Source organism: Pelophylax lessonae (genome assembly GCF_965119305.1).
Source record: "Pelophylax lessonae genome assembly, chromosome: 4".
NCBI lineage: Eukaryota > Metazoa > Chordata > Amphibia > Anura > Ranidae > Pelophylax > Pelophylax lessonae.
This window is the reverse complement of record NC_138771.1, coordinates 124,146,765-124,163,512: the sequence shown is the minus strand read 5'-3', so window position 1 is coordinate 124,163,512 and position 16,748 is coordinate 124,146,765. Positions and strand designations below refer to the sequence as shown.

At 44.4% G+C, this 16,748-nt stretch overlaps 1 protein-coding gene across 1 annotated transcript in view; it reads right to left on the bottom strand.

Annotated features, from left to right (window-relative positions):
• Positions 1–16,748, bottom strand: part of TRIP4 (thyroid hormone receptor interactor 4) — a 78,883-nt gene that overhangs the window by 36,387 nt on the left and 25,748 nt on the right. The window contains exons 4-5 of the mRNA XM_082256188.1: positions 8,020–8,238; positions 1,420–1,498 (exon numbers count right to left, since the gene is read on the bottom strand). Of these exons, the coding sequence (XP_082112314.1) occupies positions 1,420–1,498; positions 8,020–8,238 (298 nt within the window). The remainder of the gene's footprint in view (positions 1–1,419; positions 1,499–8,019; positions 8,239–16,748) is intronic.

Here is a 16,748-nt window from a genome sequence, read left to right as displayed (position 1 = left end):
TTTGGTTGGTCGCTGGCTGGTTGGTAAGGTGTGACTGGAAATCTCTTCATTTTTTTGATCAGTAAACAACATTTAACTTGACTTGTCCTGTTGGAAGTGATTTCCCCACTCAAGAAGTAGCAGAGTGTCAACTGTGTAATGAAAGGGCCTGCCTGACTGAGAAAAGATGGATTGGTTAGTTCAAGTAGGTCCTCATTTTACATAACTATGGTAAATCCAAAGTTGATTGTGCAAAGATTTATTTTTTATTCAACTTTATGCACCAGATAACAATGATACATTGATTGCATACAGTTCTATAATGCACATTCCAGTTCAATGCAAGGCAGTTATAATAATAGTATCTGACAATTACACAGAAGAGGTATCAGTGTGCATGTAAAAACTGCATCAGTCCAAAGGACCTATTATGCTAGTATATTTTACACCCTGCAAAATAAGACAATGTAAGCTGACATATCCAGTTGGAAAAAACCTCTAAGGATCTATTAATGATCACTAATTAGAATTCAGAGCGCAGCAGTGTGCAGATGCCACGTGTATCCACTTCAGCCTGGATCTGTGCGTACCAAAATAGAATTTTGCAAAAATTATATGAGTAGAGAAATAGACGAGAGGGAGGAAAAAAAAAAAAAAGGGGAGGGCACCACTGGTGGAGCAAGCTGGAAACCATACCATGACGCTGCCAGTAGCCCAATATGAAATTGGGACAAAGCAGATCATACATTGTGAGTGTATTCATTTGAGAAAAAAAAGAGGTCCCAGTAGAACCATCTGGTCTAATGTTCCAGCAAAAAGAGAATGAGATCTTGGCGCACACAGGGTGAAAAACCTGTAGATAACACAGCTAGCCTCTACTGTGTCTGAGAGCCATAAAATGTAAACAGCATTTGTGTAGGGATTTATGGTAGCGCTTCCTAAGATTATTCAAAATGACTGCGGTATCGTCATGTAGGAAAATGTCCATGAATTTGTGAATCAATTAAAGCGCTAGTTTCCAAAATGTCCTCAAAACAGGGCATTCCCAAAAAATGTGTAAGAGTACTCGCACATGAACCACACCTTCAGCAGCGATCACTTTGTTGAAGAAATAACTTGGTGAGGACCGACACAGTGCTATACCAATGGGACACTATTTTGTAGGATTTTGTAGGTGGTTTCCTGGTATCTGCTACATATTGAGGACCTGTGTGCAAAAAAAAAGAGTATGCTTTCTTATTGAGAATTGGAGAAAGTGACTGGTAAGTCCCTCTGCCATTTAACAAGAAAGGAAGGGTTGGTCTGTGCATGTAGTTGTAAGAGGAATTTGTAGGGGATGGATTGCGATTCGCAAAGCGGGCCTTCTCCCAGACATGCTCAAAGATTCTAACATACTGTATGGTAAGCTTTAGAGTTTATACAAAACAAAGTCTACCTTACCTCCCATTAGCTTCTTCCTTAATTTCTGGCTCTTGTTTGAGTCTCTCATTAAAATATCTTGCTCTTCCTTTGTGCAAACCTAAGGCACGGGGCACAAAAAACAAAAATGTGAACATTCGTATAAAGTAGTACACATGTATAGCCCTCTCTTTCTGTATATAATGAATAGAACTATAATGGAAGGTTTCTCACACCAAATTGGAGTAACACGACTGATTTATAACATTTTTCATAGGTACTTTCTGGGAATGTAGAACTTCAAGAGAACCAGATGTGTTAGTTTCCAGCATTTCAAACAACGGTCGTGTTTTTTTTTTTTTTTTTTTTTTTTTAGGAAATATGGTTTTCCCCATTTTTCCATCTTGTTGCATCTCAGTGGTGCTGATCTCCTCCAGCACTTTTCCACCACACCCATCTACATGTACTCACTTTAGCATTGAAAGCATGTCATTGCTCAGGATAGTCTTCCTAAGGGTGAAACCAATGGAACATGCCTGCATTATGAGTGTTGGTAGTGCTACTTATAGTCTCAAGCAGAGAAAGAGACATAGCACTGTCACCCCATTACAAGAGGGACCCTAATAGCAGGATCACCATGTATCTTTTCTTTTGAATTCTTTTTTTTTTTTATTAAAATGTTAAAGATTATATGAGATTTTTTTTTGACAGGGTTTACATGGTCTTTAAATTATATTTGTGCAGACTTACTTTTAAATGCCCTGTAAATTGGCTGTATTTGCTTTGTCTGAGCCTGGAGTGTAGAGGGAAAGCTGAAGTCGGACAGTTTCTGCCATGTTGACCACACACAGTTTTCCAGATCGGAGAGGGCATAAGAGTTAAAAAGAACAAAGTCCAATAGATTGTGTTAGATACTATATCAGGGGTCTCCAAACTTTGTTCTAAACAAAGGGCCAGTTTACTATCCAGGGGCTGGACTGCAGCCAGTGGGAGTAGAAATTGCCCTGGCATCAGTGGCAGATAACCGTGCCCCATTTTTGACAATAGTGACCCATTTCTGGTGTTAGTGGTAGGAATAGCACCCCATTTCTGGTGTTAGTGGTAGGAAGAGGGCCTCATTTCTGGTATTAGGCCGGACGTACACAGTACAGCAGGAACCGGCCAAGATTCAAACCGTTAATGGGCAGGCTGAATTTACCAAGTTAATCAATCCTTCAACTTCGGAACAACCAGCCTGCCAGATTCTCTTACGATTAGCGGCTGCTATAGCCACCAGCAATAATCACTGTCTTCCCCACTGTGCTGATGGGGGAATTGTGCAAATTAAATTTGCACCATGTATGGCCAGCCTTAGTGGTAGGAACAGTGTCCCATTTTTTGGTGTTAGTTGAAGGAAAAGTGCCTCATAACTGTGGAAAGAGTTGAACTCCCAGGGGCCAGATAAGGGCAAGCAAAGGGCCTCATCTGGCCCCCGGGCCGCAGTTTGGCGACCACTGTACTATATAAACAGAAAAATGTATGTGAGGGGTAAGCAACCCTAAAGAGTTGGAGATCTATCTGAACAACAATGAAGAGATCAAAGGTAACCAAGGTGCGGTGAGACTTTTTTTAGTAGTACATAGTTTGTGAGGTTGAAAAAAAAGACATCAGTCCATCCAGTTCTGATAAAGAATATTGCTGCACCAAGTGCATAAATCAATCAATAAATCAGATAAACATCAATCATATCAAAACCAATGAATAAAATGTGACATCTAATGGTAATAATATTAAAAGTCCCAATTCACAGTGAATATATAAAGTGACTTGATGATAAACAAAATCTTCATCTGTGAAAGTGATCAAAAGTGCTGCATGCTTCACTCCACGTGCTCCTAGTGCCTGGTGTATAATTAGCATCTCACCTTAAAATCAGACTCCTGAGAGTCAAACACGCGTTTGGGATAATGACAGCTGCCTGGTGTTCCTTCCTATCACCGCCTCCACACACTCTCCAGATATATGAGGAAAAGCGTGTTTGACTCTCAGGAGTCTGATTTTAAGGTGAGCTGCTAATTTTACAGGAAAAAAAAGGAAAAAACGTTTTTCCTCTAGTTTTAGGCTACATTCATACCTGAGCGTAGCGTTTTCGTGCGATTTTACCGCGATTTACAGGCGTTTTTTGTGCAGGTGTTTTTTGATTGAATAGATACCAATGGAAAACGCCTGTAATCTGCCCAAAAAGAAGCTCATGTACTTTTTTGAGCGTTGGGCGTTTTGCTTACAGCGTCAAAACGCTCAGATGTGAACAGGGGCCATTGAAATGAATGGGATTTGTCTTGTTGGGCATTTTGAGAGCTGATCCTAGAGCAGAAAAACTCCCCAAAAACGCCTAGATGTGAACGGAGCCTTAGTGAGTGGCCACGTGTCTTATTGTATTTCCCTTCTCTAAAAAAATTGTTCCTTATGCTAGGGTCGCCAGTACAGTATTTGTACATCGATATCATATCCCCCCTTTTTCATTTATTTTAATAAAAAAGGTAAACAAGCAATGCCGTATTAAAATAAAAGGACATTTTGAAGAGTTCTTGAGTCACTATTAAGTAATTGAAAGTTCATAGCTGAAGGCATTAATGATGTCCTAGAATACAGACAGCAATAGGTTCTGGTGAGTTTGCATTTCAGCTATATGAAGGCAAGACATCACTGATGACACCTGAGAATATTTTCTGCACTTGGAAATTTTGCACTTTAAAATATTTTTTTTTAATACTTGGATTTGTGACAAAGGACACTTAATTGTGATTAAGGACATTTCATCACTTTTGTGTATTTTAAAATCTAGAACAGAGATTCATTTATACAATTTCACATTTATTTTGTATGCATCTATAGCGCTGCAATATATATTTTTCATGTAGTTTATATAGTGTTGGTATATTTGCAATGATTGCACGCTGCTGTTATTTGATCATTTGAGCGCTGACAACACATTATTTTTCTTTTGTGAAGTTCGTAAAGTTCAGGGGTCAACAGACACGCAGAGTTCAGAGGGATCAAGAGTAAGTAAAGCAGAGTTCAGAGGTCAATAGTACGTACTGTAGAAGTCAGAAGTATGCACTGCAAGAGTACAAGGGTCATTAGTATTGTAATGCAGAGTACAGAGGTCAGTAGTTTATAATGCGGAGTGCAGAGGTCAGAAGTCAACTGTAGTTCTACTTTAATCACAAGCTTAAAAGCTCTGTATTGCAGCTAATTGGAGCTTTCACATTTCACCACATTAACCAGCGATCTGCCTCTCTATGTTCTGAACACAAAACAAAAACGTAAATTTAAAAGAAAAACTGCCAACATTTAAAGAGGAGGGGGGAGGAGGTAGACAAGCAGAACTTTCCTTTTTGGATGAAGTTACACTTTACCAGAGCCCATTCTCAATCCAGCGTTGCACAGGAAAGTTCCCGCTGCAATCAAACAGTGTAACGATGTACTGGGGGACGGGGCCAAGCCACCCTTTCTGGGTCTATAGATAGTTAGACACAGACAGGGCAACTCAGGGTCGAACCCGCACGAGTGCCCCCAATGACAGCGGCTTTCTAAGGGGCACTTACCCAAGCGGAGGAACCAGGAGCGACAAATATGTTTATTGTTTTAATAAAAAGAAAAAAAATTCAAGCTTTACAATTACTTTAACATGGTTTGCAGTAATGCACTATTTTACAACTGGTTACCACACACTGTCAGCGTTTTGCACTGTTCACCCACGCAAATGTCAAATTGGGAATAGGGTCTATCCCTGAAGCAGCTACATCCCAATTCACATCAATGGAATTGCACACAACACATATGCATCACCATGTGGGTAAACATAGCCCGCCATGGGTGTACAGCTTTAGTACAGTGCCTTGACAAAGTATTCATACATCTGAAATTTTCCACATTTTGTTATGTTACAATCAAAAACGTGAATGTATTGGTATTTTATGTAATCGGCCCCTTTCTCACAGGGTGGATCCACTCGGAGGACTCAGTTAGCTCAGCAGGGAATCGCTCCGTTGATCCCCGCTGAGCAGGCGAATGACAGGTCCGTCTCTGGTCACTGTGCAGAGACGGACCTGTCAGAGTGCTGCTCTCCTCTATGGCGAGATCGGATGAAAAAGGACAGCATGTCTGTTTTTATCCGATCAGACCCGCTGGACAGATGGCAAACATATCGCCATCCGTCTGTTTTAAGCGGATCTTGTCAGGTCAGACGACAGACAGGCGTCAGCGGACACATCTCCGCTGACATCCGCCCCTCCATAGAGTAGAATGGGTGGCCCGATCAGGTCTGCCTGAAAGACAGGGGGACCTCAATGGTCCGATCGTGTGAAAGGAGCCATAGACCAACACAAAAAGGCACATAATTGTGAAGTGGAAGGAAAATGATAAATGGTTTTCAAAATTTTTTACAAATAGATATCTGAAAAGTGTGGCATGCATTTGTATTCAGCCCCCGAGTCAATACCTTGTAGAACCACCTTTCGCTGCAATTACAGCTACAAGTCTTTTTGGGGGGATGTCTACACCAGCTTTGCACATGTAGAGACATCAATTTTTGCCCGTTCTTCTTTGAAAAATAGCTCAAGGTCTGTCAGATTGGATGGAGAGTATCTATGAACAGCAATATTCAAGTCTTGCCATAGATTCTCAATTGGATTAAGATCTGGACTTTGACCGGTCCATTCTAACATATGAATATGCTTTGATCAAAACCATTCCATTGTAGCTCTGGCTGTATGTTTAGGGAAGTTGTCCTGCTGGAAGGTGAACCTCTACCCCAGTCTCAAGTCTTTTGCAGACTCTAACAGGTTTTCTCCTAAGATTGCTCTGTATTTGGCTCCATCCATCTTCCCATCAACTGTGACCAGCTTCCCTGTCCGTGCTCAAGAAAAGCATCCCCACAACATGATGCTGCCACCACCATGTTTCACGGTGGGGATGGGGTGTTTCATCGTGATGTGTAGTGTTGGTTTTCTGCCACACATAGGATTTTGCTTTCAGGCCAAAAAGTTCAATTTTGGTCTCAGCTGACCAGAGCACCTTCCACGTTTGCTTTGACCCCCACATGGCTTCTAGCAAACTACAAACGGGACTTCTTATGGCTTTCTTTCAACAATGTCTTTCTTCTTGTCACTCTTCAATAAACGCCAGATTTGTGGAGTGCACGACTAATAGTTGTCCTGTGGACAGATTCTCCCACCTGGGCTGTGGATCTCTGCAGCTCCTCAGTTACCATGGGCCTCTTGGCTGCTTCTCTGATTATTGCTCTCCTTGCCCGGTCTGTCAGTTTAGGTGGATGGCCATGTCTTGGTAGGGTTGCAGTTGTGCCATACTCTTTCCATTTTGGAATGATGGATTTAACAGTGCTCCGTGAGAGGTTCAAAGCTTGGAATATTGGTTTATAACCTAACCCGGTTTTAAACTTCTCCACAACTTTATCCCTGACCTGTCTGATGTGTTCCTTGGCTTTCATGATGCGGTTTGTTCACTAAGGCTCTCTAACAAACCTTGGAGGGCTTCACAGAACATCTGTATTTATTATACAAAGATTAAATTACACACAAGTATTTACTAATTAGGTGATTTCTGAAGGCAATTGGTTCTACTAGATTTTAGTTAGGGGTATCAGAGTAAGGGGGGCTGAATACAAAAGGCATGCCACACTTTTTAGATATTTGTAAAAAAAATTGAAAATTTATAATTTTCCTTCCACTTAACAAGAGACTTTGGAAAAGGAAGAAACAGAATGGACCAAAGATTGGCTGCAGGGACATAGGCAGAACAACCTGCCAAGATGGGAATGAACAGCGACAGCTTTAGCCCTTGCTCTGGGCATGCACTGGAAGCTATGACAGGTGAAGGGAGAGGGCCATGATGGAGTTCTGAGGCCCAAACTCCTTTTTCAAGCTAGCCTGCCCATAAGGCTGGCTTTGTTAAATCAAAAGGCTGGAGGTTAGCACAGTTGGTAGCATGGAGGACACTGAACTTGCATACAGCCCAAAAAAAAAAAAAAAAAACGCCGGCGGACCACAAAGCCCAGCGTAGCAAAAGTGAAAGACAAGAAAATAATAAGAACGAGTCATAAATGTACAATTTGTGTGATTGCTAAAAAGTATGGGGCTGGTGAAAGTTAGATGTACACAGAACTCACATGCAGCAGGGTGACCTATGCCCCTGCAGCCGATTATTGGTCCACTCGGACTGCTGTTCCCTCCTGTTCTTTATGCATCTTTCGCCCTGGCAATTGAAGCGATTATAAAAGTTCTTATATGCAAGTGTGCTACACATTAAAATTGGCAATTTTATCTGTTTGTAACCTGGCGCCCTGCTGTTCTCTTCCTTTGCATGCTTATGAGGGATCCTTCCCAGATCTACTAGGAGATACCAGAGCCTGACATCCACCTGTTTCTGATGTACCCTATTCATCACATAAACATTATGGAACTGTTTCTTTTGTTACTTTGAGTGCTGATGGTGTTTGTATGTTTTACAAGATCAGTCTCCTGCATGTTCTAATTACTCAATTCAGCAACTGCTGATGTGATCCACCTAGTATTTTAGTAGATTTTGAATGCTGTGAATTTAATAATGAGCACCATGCATTTCTATAAGAAACTCTCTTACCAAGCTTCCACAATACAGACAAGGTCCAGACCCCTCCTGTTCACATACGATACGTCCACATGCCATACAGTTGTTGATGAGCTTATGCTTCTGGGCCAGGCACTCACATGGATGACGCCCAGGAATCAGCACAGTCAGTCGGTCCTGTCCTTCTTGGGTGTACAAATTGACATACTTTTGTTTTTTCTTAGAGGACGAGAGAGAGCCTGTTTCCTGAGCCTGAGGACAGATAAAATAGGATTGATTACATGATAAAAATAGACAAGGCACCACAATGATGTACACACAAACAAAGCATGATAGAGGCATCATATTACTTAAAGCAGATCTTTACTGCATCTGACTACCACAAACCGGATTATTTTTTAAAAACACCCCCCTAGCATTTCTGGCCATGGCCATCTTGAGTAAGGGCAGAGGATTCAGATAGCATTTACTTCCTGGAATACATCAGCTCGGGCCATTGTATGCAGGAGAGTGCTTAGCTGGGAAAATGACTCCTCCCCTCCCGAAGCCTTCTGGGATGTATGACATCATTTGCCTAGGTAAGAAACCAGAAAGTAGATGAAGGAATGTAAAAAAAAAAAAAAAAAAAAAAAAGTTATAAAACAAGTAAATATGATATGTCAAACTCATACAGTGCTGCGCCATAAAATATATATAATGAAAAAGAAAATAACAATTAAACAATAATCTGTTATATATATATATATATATATATATATATATATATATATATATATATATATATATATATATATATATATATAAAATAAATGTGGGATTCAACCACAGATAAAAAAGGTCGGCAAGATGATCCACCATAAAGTGCAAACAAATATCAAACAAATATCTGAGTTCTAGTGCTCTCCTCTGCCAGTGCAATCTGGCCTCTCACCTCATATTTTGACCCCTGTGTTACCAGTGGGTCAAAATCAGCAGTTCCCCTCTGGGGACTAGGGATTAATCTGACGTGGCGCTGGTGCTCTATTCCTCTGTCACTCACTCTCCCTCCAGCTGGCTCATTAATACCACTCCACAAAATCAGATATGGGGGGGGGGGGGGTGGGGGGACAAAAAAAATTGCATAATCTAGTGCTCTCCGCTATGCTAAAATTGTATTGTTCCACATAAAATCAAAAGGATAAAACACTCACAAGTGTAGTACTTAAACAGTGCAAGCTGATCAGGCATAAAATGTTTTTTACCACTGGTGCGGCCATCCCGTCCAAGAGAGACTAAAGCCCCGTAGACACGTACTGATCGTCGGCCGAACGATCGGCCGCCTTTTGTCCAGGGCTGTCGTGTCTGCTGAAAACTGCAAAAGACTGCACACGAATTTTGTCGGCCAACAACAGCCGACTGCAGAAGTGATGTCATGTGATGGTTAACTTTCCTTGTCTTTTTTCGTTTCTGAGCATGCCCAGTCTTGCTAATCTGCTGTCTGTCGGCCGAAATCTGTACTGACTGGCGAACAATCGGCCATTCTGGTGACGGCCAACAAAACTTTTAATGCCTGCACACCCGATTCTGTTCGGCCGAAAATGCGCTGTCGGCTGTCGGAAGCATCATACTAACAAGCCTACAATCGGCCGAACGGTCGTCGGCCGAATATTTACGGCCGACAATCGGTACGTGTGTACGGGGCTTTACGATTCATGAAATGTTTTTTTACTACGGGTGTGGCCATCGCATCCAAGAGCGACTAACGATTCATGACTGATCAGCTTGCACTGCTAAAGTGCCACAAAATTTATACTTTGATTTTATGTGGAACAAAAAAAGTTTAGCATAACGGAGAGCACTAGATTCAACATTTTTTTTGTTCCCCCTATATCCGATATTGTGAAGTGGTATCAAAGTTCACTGAGTCAGCTGGAGGGAGAGTGAGTGACAGAGGAATAGAGCACCAGCAGCACGCCAGATTAATCCCTAGTCCCCAGAGGGGAACTGCTGATTTTGACCTACTGGTAACACAGGGGTCAAAATATGAGGCGAGTGCCCAGATTGCACTGGTAGAGGCGAGCACTAGAACTCAGATATTTGTTTGCACTTTATGGTGGATCATCTTTCCGATTTGGTCTATCAAGTCACATTTTCATCATCTATGGACTTTATGTTTCATGTGGATTTGGGGTTTATGTGGTCAGATCACACATTTTTATTCTGATAACATTTGATTATATAACAGATTGTTGTTTAATATTGTTTATTTTTTTTTCATTATATAGATTTTTTGGCGCAGCACTGTATAGGAGTTTGATGTATAGTATTGAGCGAAGTGAAAACACTGTTCCAGTGACAGCAGTCACTTAGGGTTATACGCACATTTTTATTCATTTTTTGACCCTGGGATTGCGCCAATTGATTTTTGGCATTGATAAAGCAAATATGATACACTTTCCTATCTATTTACTAATCGTATCAGCATGAGGATTAAAAACAACCAATATTGGAAGAGTGAAGTTCCACTTTAAAGAGGTTGTAAACTCATACAATTATTATTTTTTTTTTCCCAACCTGAAAGAGAAACACATAATGAGCTAGTATGCATCGCATACTAGCTCATTATGAAATACTGACCCTAGAACAAGCCCCCGCCGTGCCGCCCGCTTACCTGTATGACGGGCGACATATTCAGTCGCCCGTCTTCCGGGATCACGGCATCCGGCCATCTGATTGGCCGGACCCGCGATAACGTAACTCCCGTGCATGCGTGCGGGAGCCGCCGTTCACGGCATAGGGCTCTGAAGGAACGGCACGGGCGGCCGTTCCTTCAGAGCGCATGCGCCAATGACATCATCGGCTGCATGCAATGTAAATGATTCCTAAACGGTACATGTTTAAAGCGGAGTTCCACCCTGGGAAAAATGGATTTTTGTAAGAACTTACCGTAAAATCCTTTTCTCTTAAGCTCATTGACAGACGTAGTCTTCTTGATTCTCAAGAGCTGGGTTATGTTGTCTCCGCAGGAGTAGGACTAGGCAGAATGACAAAAACGTTCTGGCTCCACCCTAGGGGGCAGTCCCTGAGGGTATATCCTCCCTCTCTCTGCTACAGGGAATCAGTTCTGTTTAAAGCAGTACAGAGAAATTAACCCAACCCAACTCAATGATAGAGGGGCGGGTACTACGTCTGTCAATGAGCTTAAGAGAAAAGGATTTTACGGTAAGTTCTTACAAAAATCCATTTTTCTCTATCGCTCATTGACAGACGTAGTCTTCTTGATTCTCAAGAGCTGGGACATCCAGAAGCAGTGCCACAAATGAGGGGTGGGATTGACAAAATCAAATCCAATCTAGTAGGCCCAACCGGTGCCAAACTAGAAGTTTTAAAGGCTCATTATAAACAAAGAATGAGACTAAAGAAAAAATTTTCCAACGGAAAAAAACCCTCGAGGAAGACCACTGGTCTCCTCAAATTGCGGCCTGCAAAACCTTGCGGCCAAATGAGGCATCAGACGATGCCATTACATCAATTTTATAATGTTTGGAGAAGGTATGCACCGACGACCAGGTAGCCGCCTTGCACACCTGGACCACTGACGCCTGATGGCGAAAGGCCCATGACGCACTAAGTGCCCGAGTGGAGTGCGCCTTAACAGGGAACGGGGGCTCCCGACCCTTAATAGAATAAGCCTGTACTACCGTCTGTCTGATCCATCTGGAGATGGTCGCGGCAGATGCAGGCAACCCCTTTTTGGGTCCATCTGGGATCACAAAAAGTGAATCCGTCTTGCGAAACGAGTCTGTCGTTTTCAAGTATACCCTGATCGCCCGGACCACATCCAAGGAGTGCAAAGCAAATTCCCGAGGATGACTGGGCTTAGGACACAGGGAAGGTAATACAATTTCTTCATTCAGATGAAATTCTGAAACTACTTTTGGTAGGAAGGATGGATTCGGACGAAGAACCACCTTATCTCTATGAACCACCAGATATGGTGAACGACAAGATAATGCGGCCAGTTCTGACACCCTGCGTGCAGAAGTAATAGCCACCAAGAAGGCCACCTTCTGGGACAACGTGGGTAGAGGAATCTCCCTAATATCTTCAAAGGGAGGTTTCTGAAGAACCGACAACACTAAATTAAGATCCCAGGGGGGTAACGGCGCGTGCACTGGCGGAGCCAGATGTCGCACCCCCTGGATGAAATTCCGCACCAAGGAATGAGTAGCCAAAGGCTTCTGAAAGAAGATGGCTAATGCTGAGACCTGACCCTTGATAGTACTCAAGGCCAGTTTCTGCTCAACCCCTTGTTGCAGAAAAGCCAATATTCGACTAATCGAATAAGACCGAGGACGGAACCCCAAAGGTTCACACCATGCAATGTAGGACTTCCATGTGCGATGATAAATCTTTCTGGAAGTCGCTTTCCTTGCTTCAACTAGAGTAGGAATAACTGAAGCTGACAAACCTTTGTCCTTCAGCACCTGGGTCTCAATAGCCAGGCCGTTAAAGCCAGCGATCGTAAAGCAGGATGGAAGATCGGTCCCTGAGACAGTAGATCCTCTCTGAGAGGAAGTCTCCACGGGACGTCCGCCACCAGTCTGACCATGTCGGCGTACCAAGCTCGACGAGGCCAGTCCGGAGCTACCAGGATTACTGGGATTCCTTCCTCCTCTACCCTGCGAAGAAGTCTTGGCAGTAACGCGAGAGGAGGGAAGGCATATATTAGCTGGTATTGCCCCCACGGGGCGATCAGTGCGTCTGCGGTTTCTGCTAGAGGATCGCGGGAGCGAGCCACGAATCTCTGAACTTTCCTGTTGAATCGTGATGCCAACAGATCCACATCCGGGGTGCCCCACCGTAGGCACAATTGGTGGAAAACGTCTGGATGGAGGGACCATTCCCCCTGATCCAGGGTCTGACGGCTGAGATAATCTGCCTGCCAATTCTCCACCCCCGGAATGAACACCGCAGAGATTGCTGGAACAAATCGTTCCGCCCAGCGAAGAATGCAAGCCACTTCCTTGGCCGCTCGGACACTCTTGGTGCCCCCCTGGTGATTGACATAAGCCACGGCCGTGGCATTGTCCGACTGGATCCGAACCGGGCTGCCCTGGAGCTGCTCGGTCCAGAGAATCAGACAAAGTCTGATCGCTCTCAGTTCCAATACATTTATCGGTAATCTGGATTCTTCCGGGGACCAAAGTCCCTGGGCAGATAATTGACCGAGAATTCCTCCCCATCCGGATAGACTGGCATCCGTGGTCACTATCGTCCAATATATTGGCAGAAATGACTTTCCCTGGCTGAGCATTGGAGACCGAAGCCACCAAACCAGAGACTCTCTGGTCTGTTTGCTCAATCGTATCTGATTGTCCAGGGATTCCGGATTCCGATTCCATCTGAGGAGAATCTCTTGCTGAAGAATTCGGGTATGGGACTGGGCAAATGGGACTGCTTCGAAGGAAGCCACCATCAACCCCAGAACCCTCATGCAAGTCCGAAGGGAAGACCAGTTGTTGGACAGTAACAACTGGACTGCTGATTGAATCTTTCGAAGTTTCCCTACCGGAAGAAACACTCTTGTCCTGACTGTGTCTAGAATTAGACCCAGATATTCGAGCCTCTGGGTGGGAACCAGAAAAGACTTTTGCTGGTTCACCAGCCACCCGAATTCCTGTAAAGAAATCATAGTAATTTCTATGTTTTGTAGCAAGGTCTGAGGAGACTCTGCATGAAGCAGAAGATCGTCTAGGTAACCTAGAATCGATATACCTCTTTGGCGCAGAAGTGCCAACATTGGGGCCAACACTTTTGTGAAGACCCGCGGAGCCGTGGCGAGACCGAAAGGTAATGCCACAAACTGATAGTGGTTCTCCTCTACGGAAAAGCGTAGAAAACGCTGATGTCCTGCGAAAATGGGAATGTGAAGATAGGCGTCCTTGATGTCTATGGACGCTAGGACATCCCCTGGATGCAGGAAGGCTGCTACCGTGCGAATGGACTCCATTCTGAATCTTCTTATGTTGACGAAAGAATTGAGTGCTCTTAAGTCCAGAATTGGACGCACTTTGCCCTCTTTCCTGGGTATTGTAAACAGGTTTGAATAAAACCCTTGAAACCGTTCTGTCCAAGGAACGTGGACTACCACTCCTTGTTGTAGTAGATCTGTGACTGCTCTCCGCAGATCTTCTAGACGATCCGGAGATAGTCGGGTATTGGAAGGGAAGAATCGCGCCGGTGGGAGAGATCGAAACTCGATCTTGTACCCTGACTTTATGACTTCGCAAACCCATTTGTCCGGGATTCTGGAAAGCCATGGATCCGGGAACCGGCGAAGACGTCCCCCCACCCCAGTTATGGGTGGGGGCGCACCTTCAGGCTTTGGATGGTTTATCTTCAGGTCTGGAGGGGGCGGGCTTTTGCTTGCCCGACCAACGACCCCTGATGCCTCCTGCAGGAGGCTTGGAGGACTTAGTTTTTTCACCCGCTGGACGAAAAAACCTCTTGTGAGCAGAAAAAGAAGGCCCTCGTCTTTGACGAGTTCCTCTACCTTTAAAATTTTGCGGTAAAAAGGTGCTTTTTTCCACCGGTGAGATCCTTAATGATCTCATCTAAGTTGGCTCCAAATAGACGTTCTCCTGAAAAGGGGATATTAGCCAATGCTTTTTTGGAACCTTGGTCGGCTATCCAACCTTTTAGCCACAGTGTACGCCTGAGAACCACTGCTGAGACTGATGCTCGCGCCATTAATGGAGTGGCGTCTAACGCCGCATCACATACAAACTGTAACCCCTGTATCATTTGCTCCAACAAATCTGATACCGCCTGAGGGACTTCTTCTAAGTCCCGGCGTAACCACTTGGTCCATTCAGTTACAGCCTGCGAAACCAGACCAATAGCAATTATTGGCCTGAAAGCTGATCCAATCAAGGAAAACATGGTGCGAGACATAGCTTCTATCTTGCGATCCACTGGATCTTTAAAAGACGGAGCGTCTTCTAAAGGAATAACCGTGGCTTTATTCAATCTAGCAATTGGTGAATCCACCACAGGTGGTTCTGTCCATTTCTTAATAAGGGTTTCCTCAAACGGATAACGCCTGTCAATGCGTTTGGAAATATTAAAAGTGCGTTTTGGCAGACGCCATTCTTCATCGATTGGATTGCCAAAACATTTGGGCAATGGAAAAACCTTTGCCACTTTGATGCGCTTTTTAGTCCCAAAAGGGATCTCAGTTTCAGCTATTTCTGATGGAATACCCTGTAACCTTAAAGTCTCTTGAACAGATACAATGAGTGCGTTTACCAACGCTTCCTCTCGGGCTATGGCAGATGCCGAAACATCCTCCTCACTGTCTGAAGAGACAGGACCCGAGACACCAATACCAGATGAAGTACCTGCAACTGCAGAAATAGGCTCAGAGTCTGAATCCGAGGTTTCAGATAATAAGGGGTTAGGCGGGGGTCGCTTTCTTGCGCCCTGTCCCTGACAAGCCACTTCCACCCGGGACACAAAAGTTTCCATAATGGCTGACAAAGATTCAATTGTCAATGGGGTGCTGGAGGATCCCGCAGACCCCTCGAGGGGATCCGGAGGAGATACATGAGTGGCAGGGTCCATGTTAATACAGGACACTTTTGCCAGCAATAAACAAAAAACTTCTTTTTTTTTTTTTTTTTGTGTGTCTCCCCCTAGCGCAATAGCGCCCCTCAGAGTACCTGCTTCTCGATCCCAGAGAGAGAGAGAGAGGGACCCCCAAGGCTCACCAACCGATGCAGAGCAGTTTCCAACAAACTGCAGCCAGCGTCTGTCTTACACAGACTGGAAGGAGCTGTTTGCTTTTTCCCGGGCAGAAGGCGTGGCTCCGCCCCCTGTGTACGCCTTCCGGCGTTCCCAGCCCTCCACGAGGAAGCTGGGCTCACAAAACATGGCCGCCCCCATAGAAGAGACATAAGACTCCAAAAACATGGCGGCCGGCGTGACCTGAGGACATACATGCATTCGGTCTACGGCAAAATGGCGGCGGACCGCCGATATCGTCTTCCCAGCACATCCACCTGCACTCTGCTGAGAGGTGACATATGGATCTACAGAGATACACTGCACATAAGGTAGGATTATACCTCCTATGTTTGCTGTAATGTTACAGTCTGCTGGGTAGAGTGCTAGCTCTTGAACCAAGTCCACTTCCCACAAACACATGCTGTATTACAAGGGGGACTTGTAAGTGTCAGATATATACTGACCATATATGGAGGGGCCCATAATATATACTGCCTCATAAATGAGGAAAAAAGGGAACGTTTTACTCACCATACCGAACCGACAGGCACCCTCTCTTCATAATACCCTCTCCACCGAGGTGGGGGTTTGTGGACGCCTCGACTCTCTGGTCCTGGCGTCCAAGCGAGCTTTTAACTCGCAAAGTCAGTCCCTTAACTGGGACTCCGTCGCGGCCGACTCAGCGCACTGGTCTGCACGCGCTTTTAGGCAGAGACCGGGGTGACCACTGGATTCACATCCAGCCCGTCGCCCGGCCCCGCATACTTACTTGAATATGTCGCGGCCGACCAAGCGCAATGCCTGGTCTGCACGCGCTCGTAGGCCGGCTGGGGTGACCACAAGTGTCGCCCAGTCCGGCATTTTTGCTTGAAGATCTCACAGGAAAAAAACACTGGAGAAAACTACCTAAAAAATGTCTTTTTCTTAAAGAAAAAAAGTCTTGCCAGGACCAAAAGATCCCAGCAAGGAACTTAGGTCCTTACTCCTGACTAGAC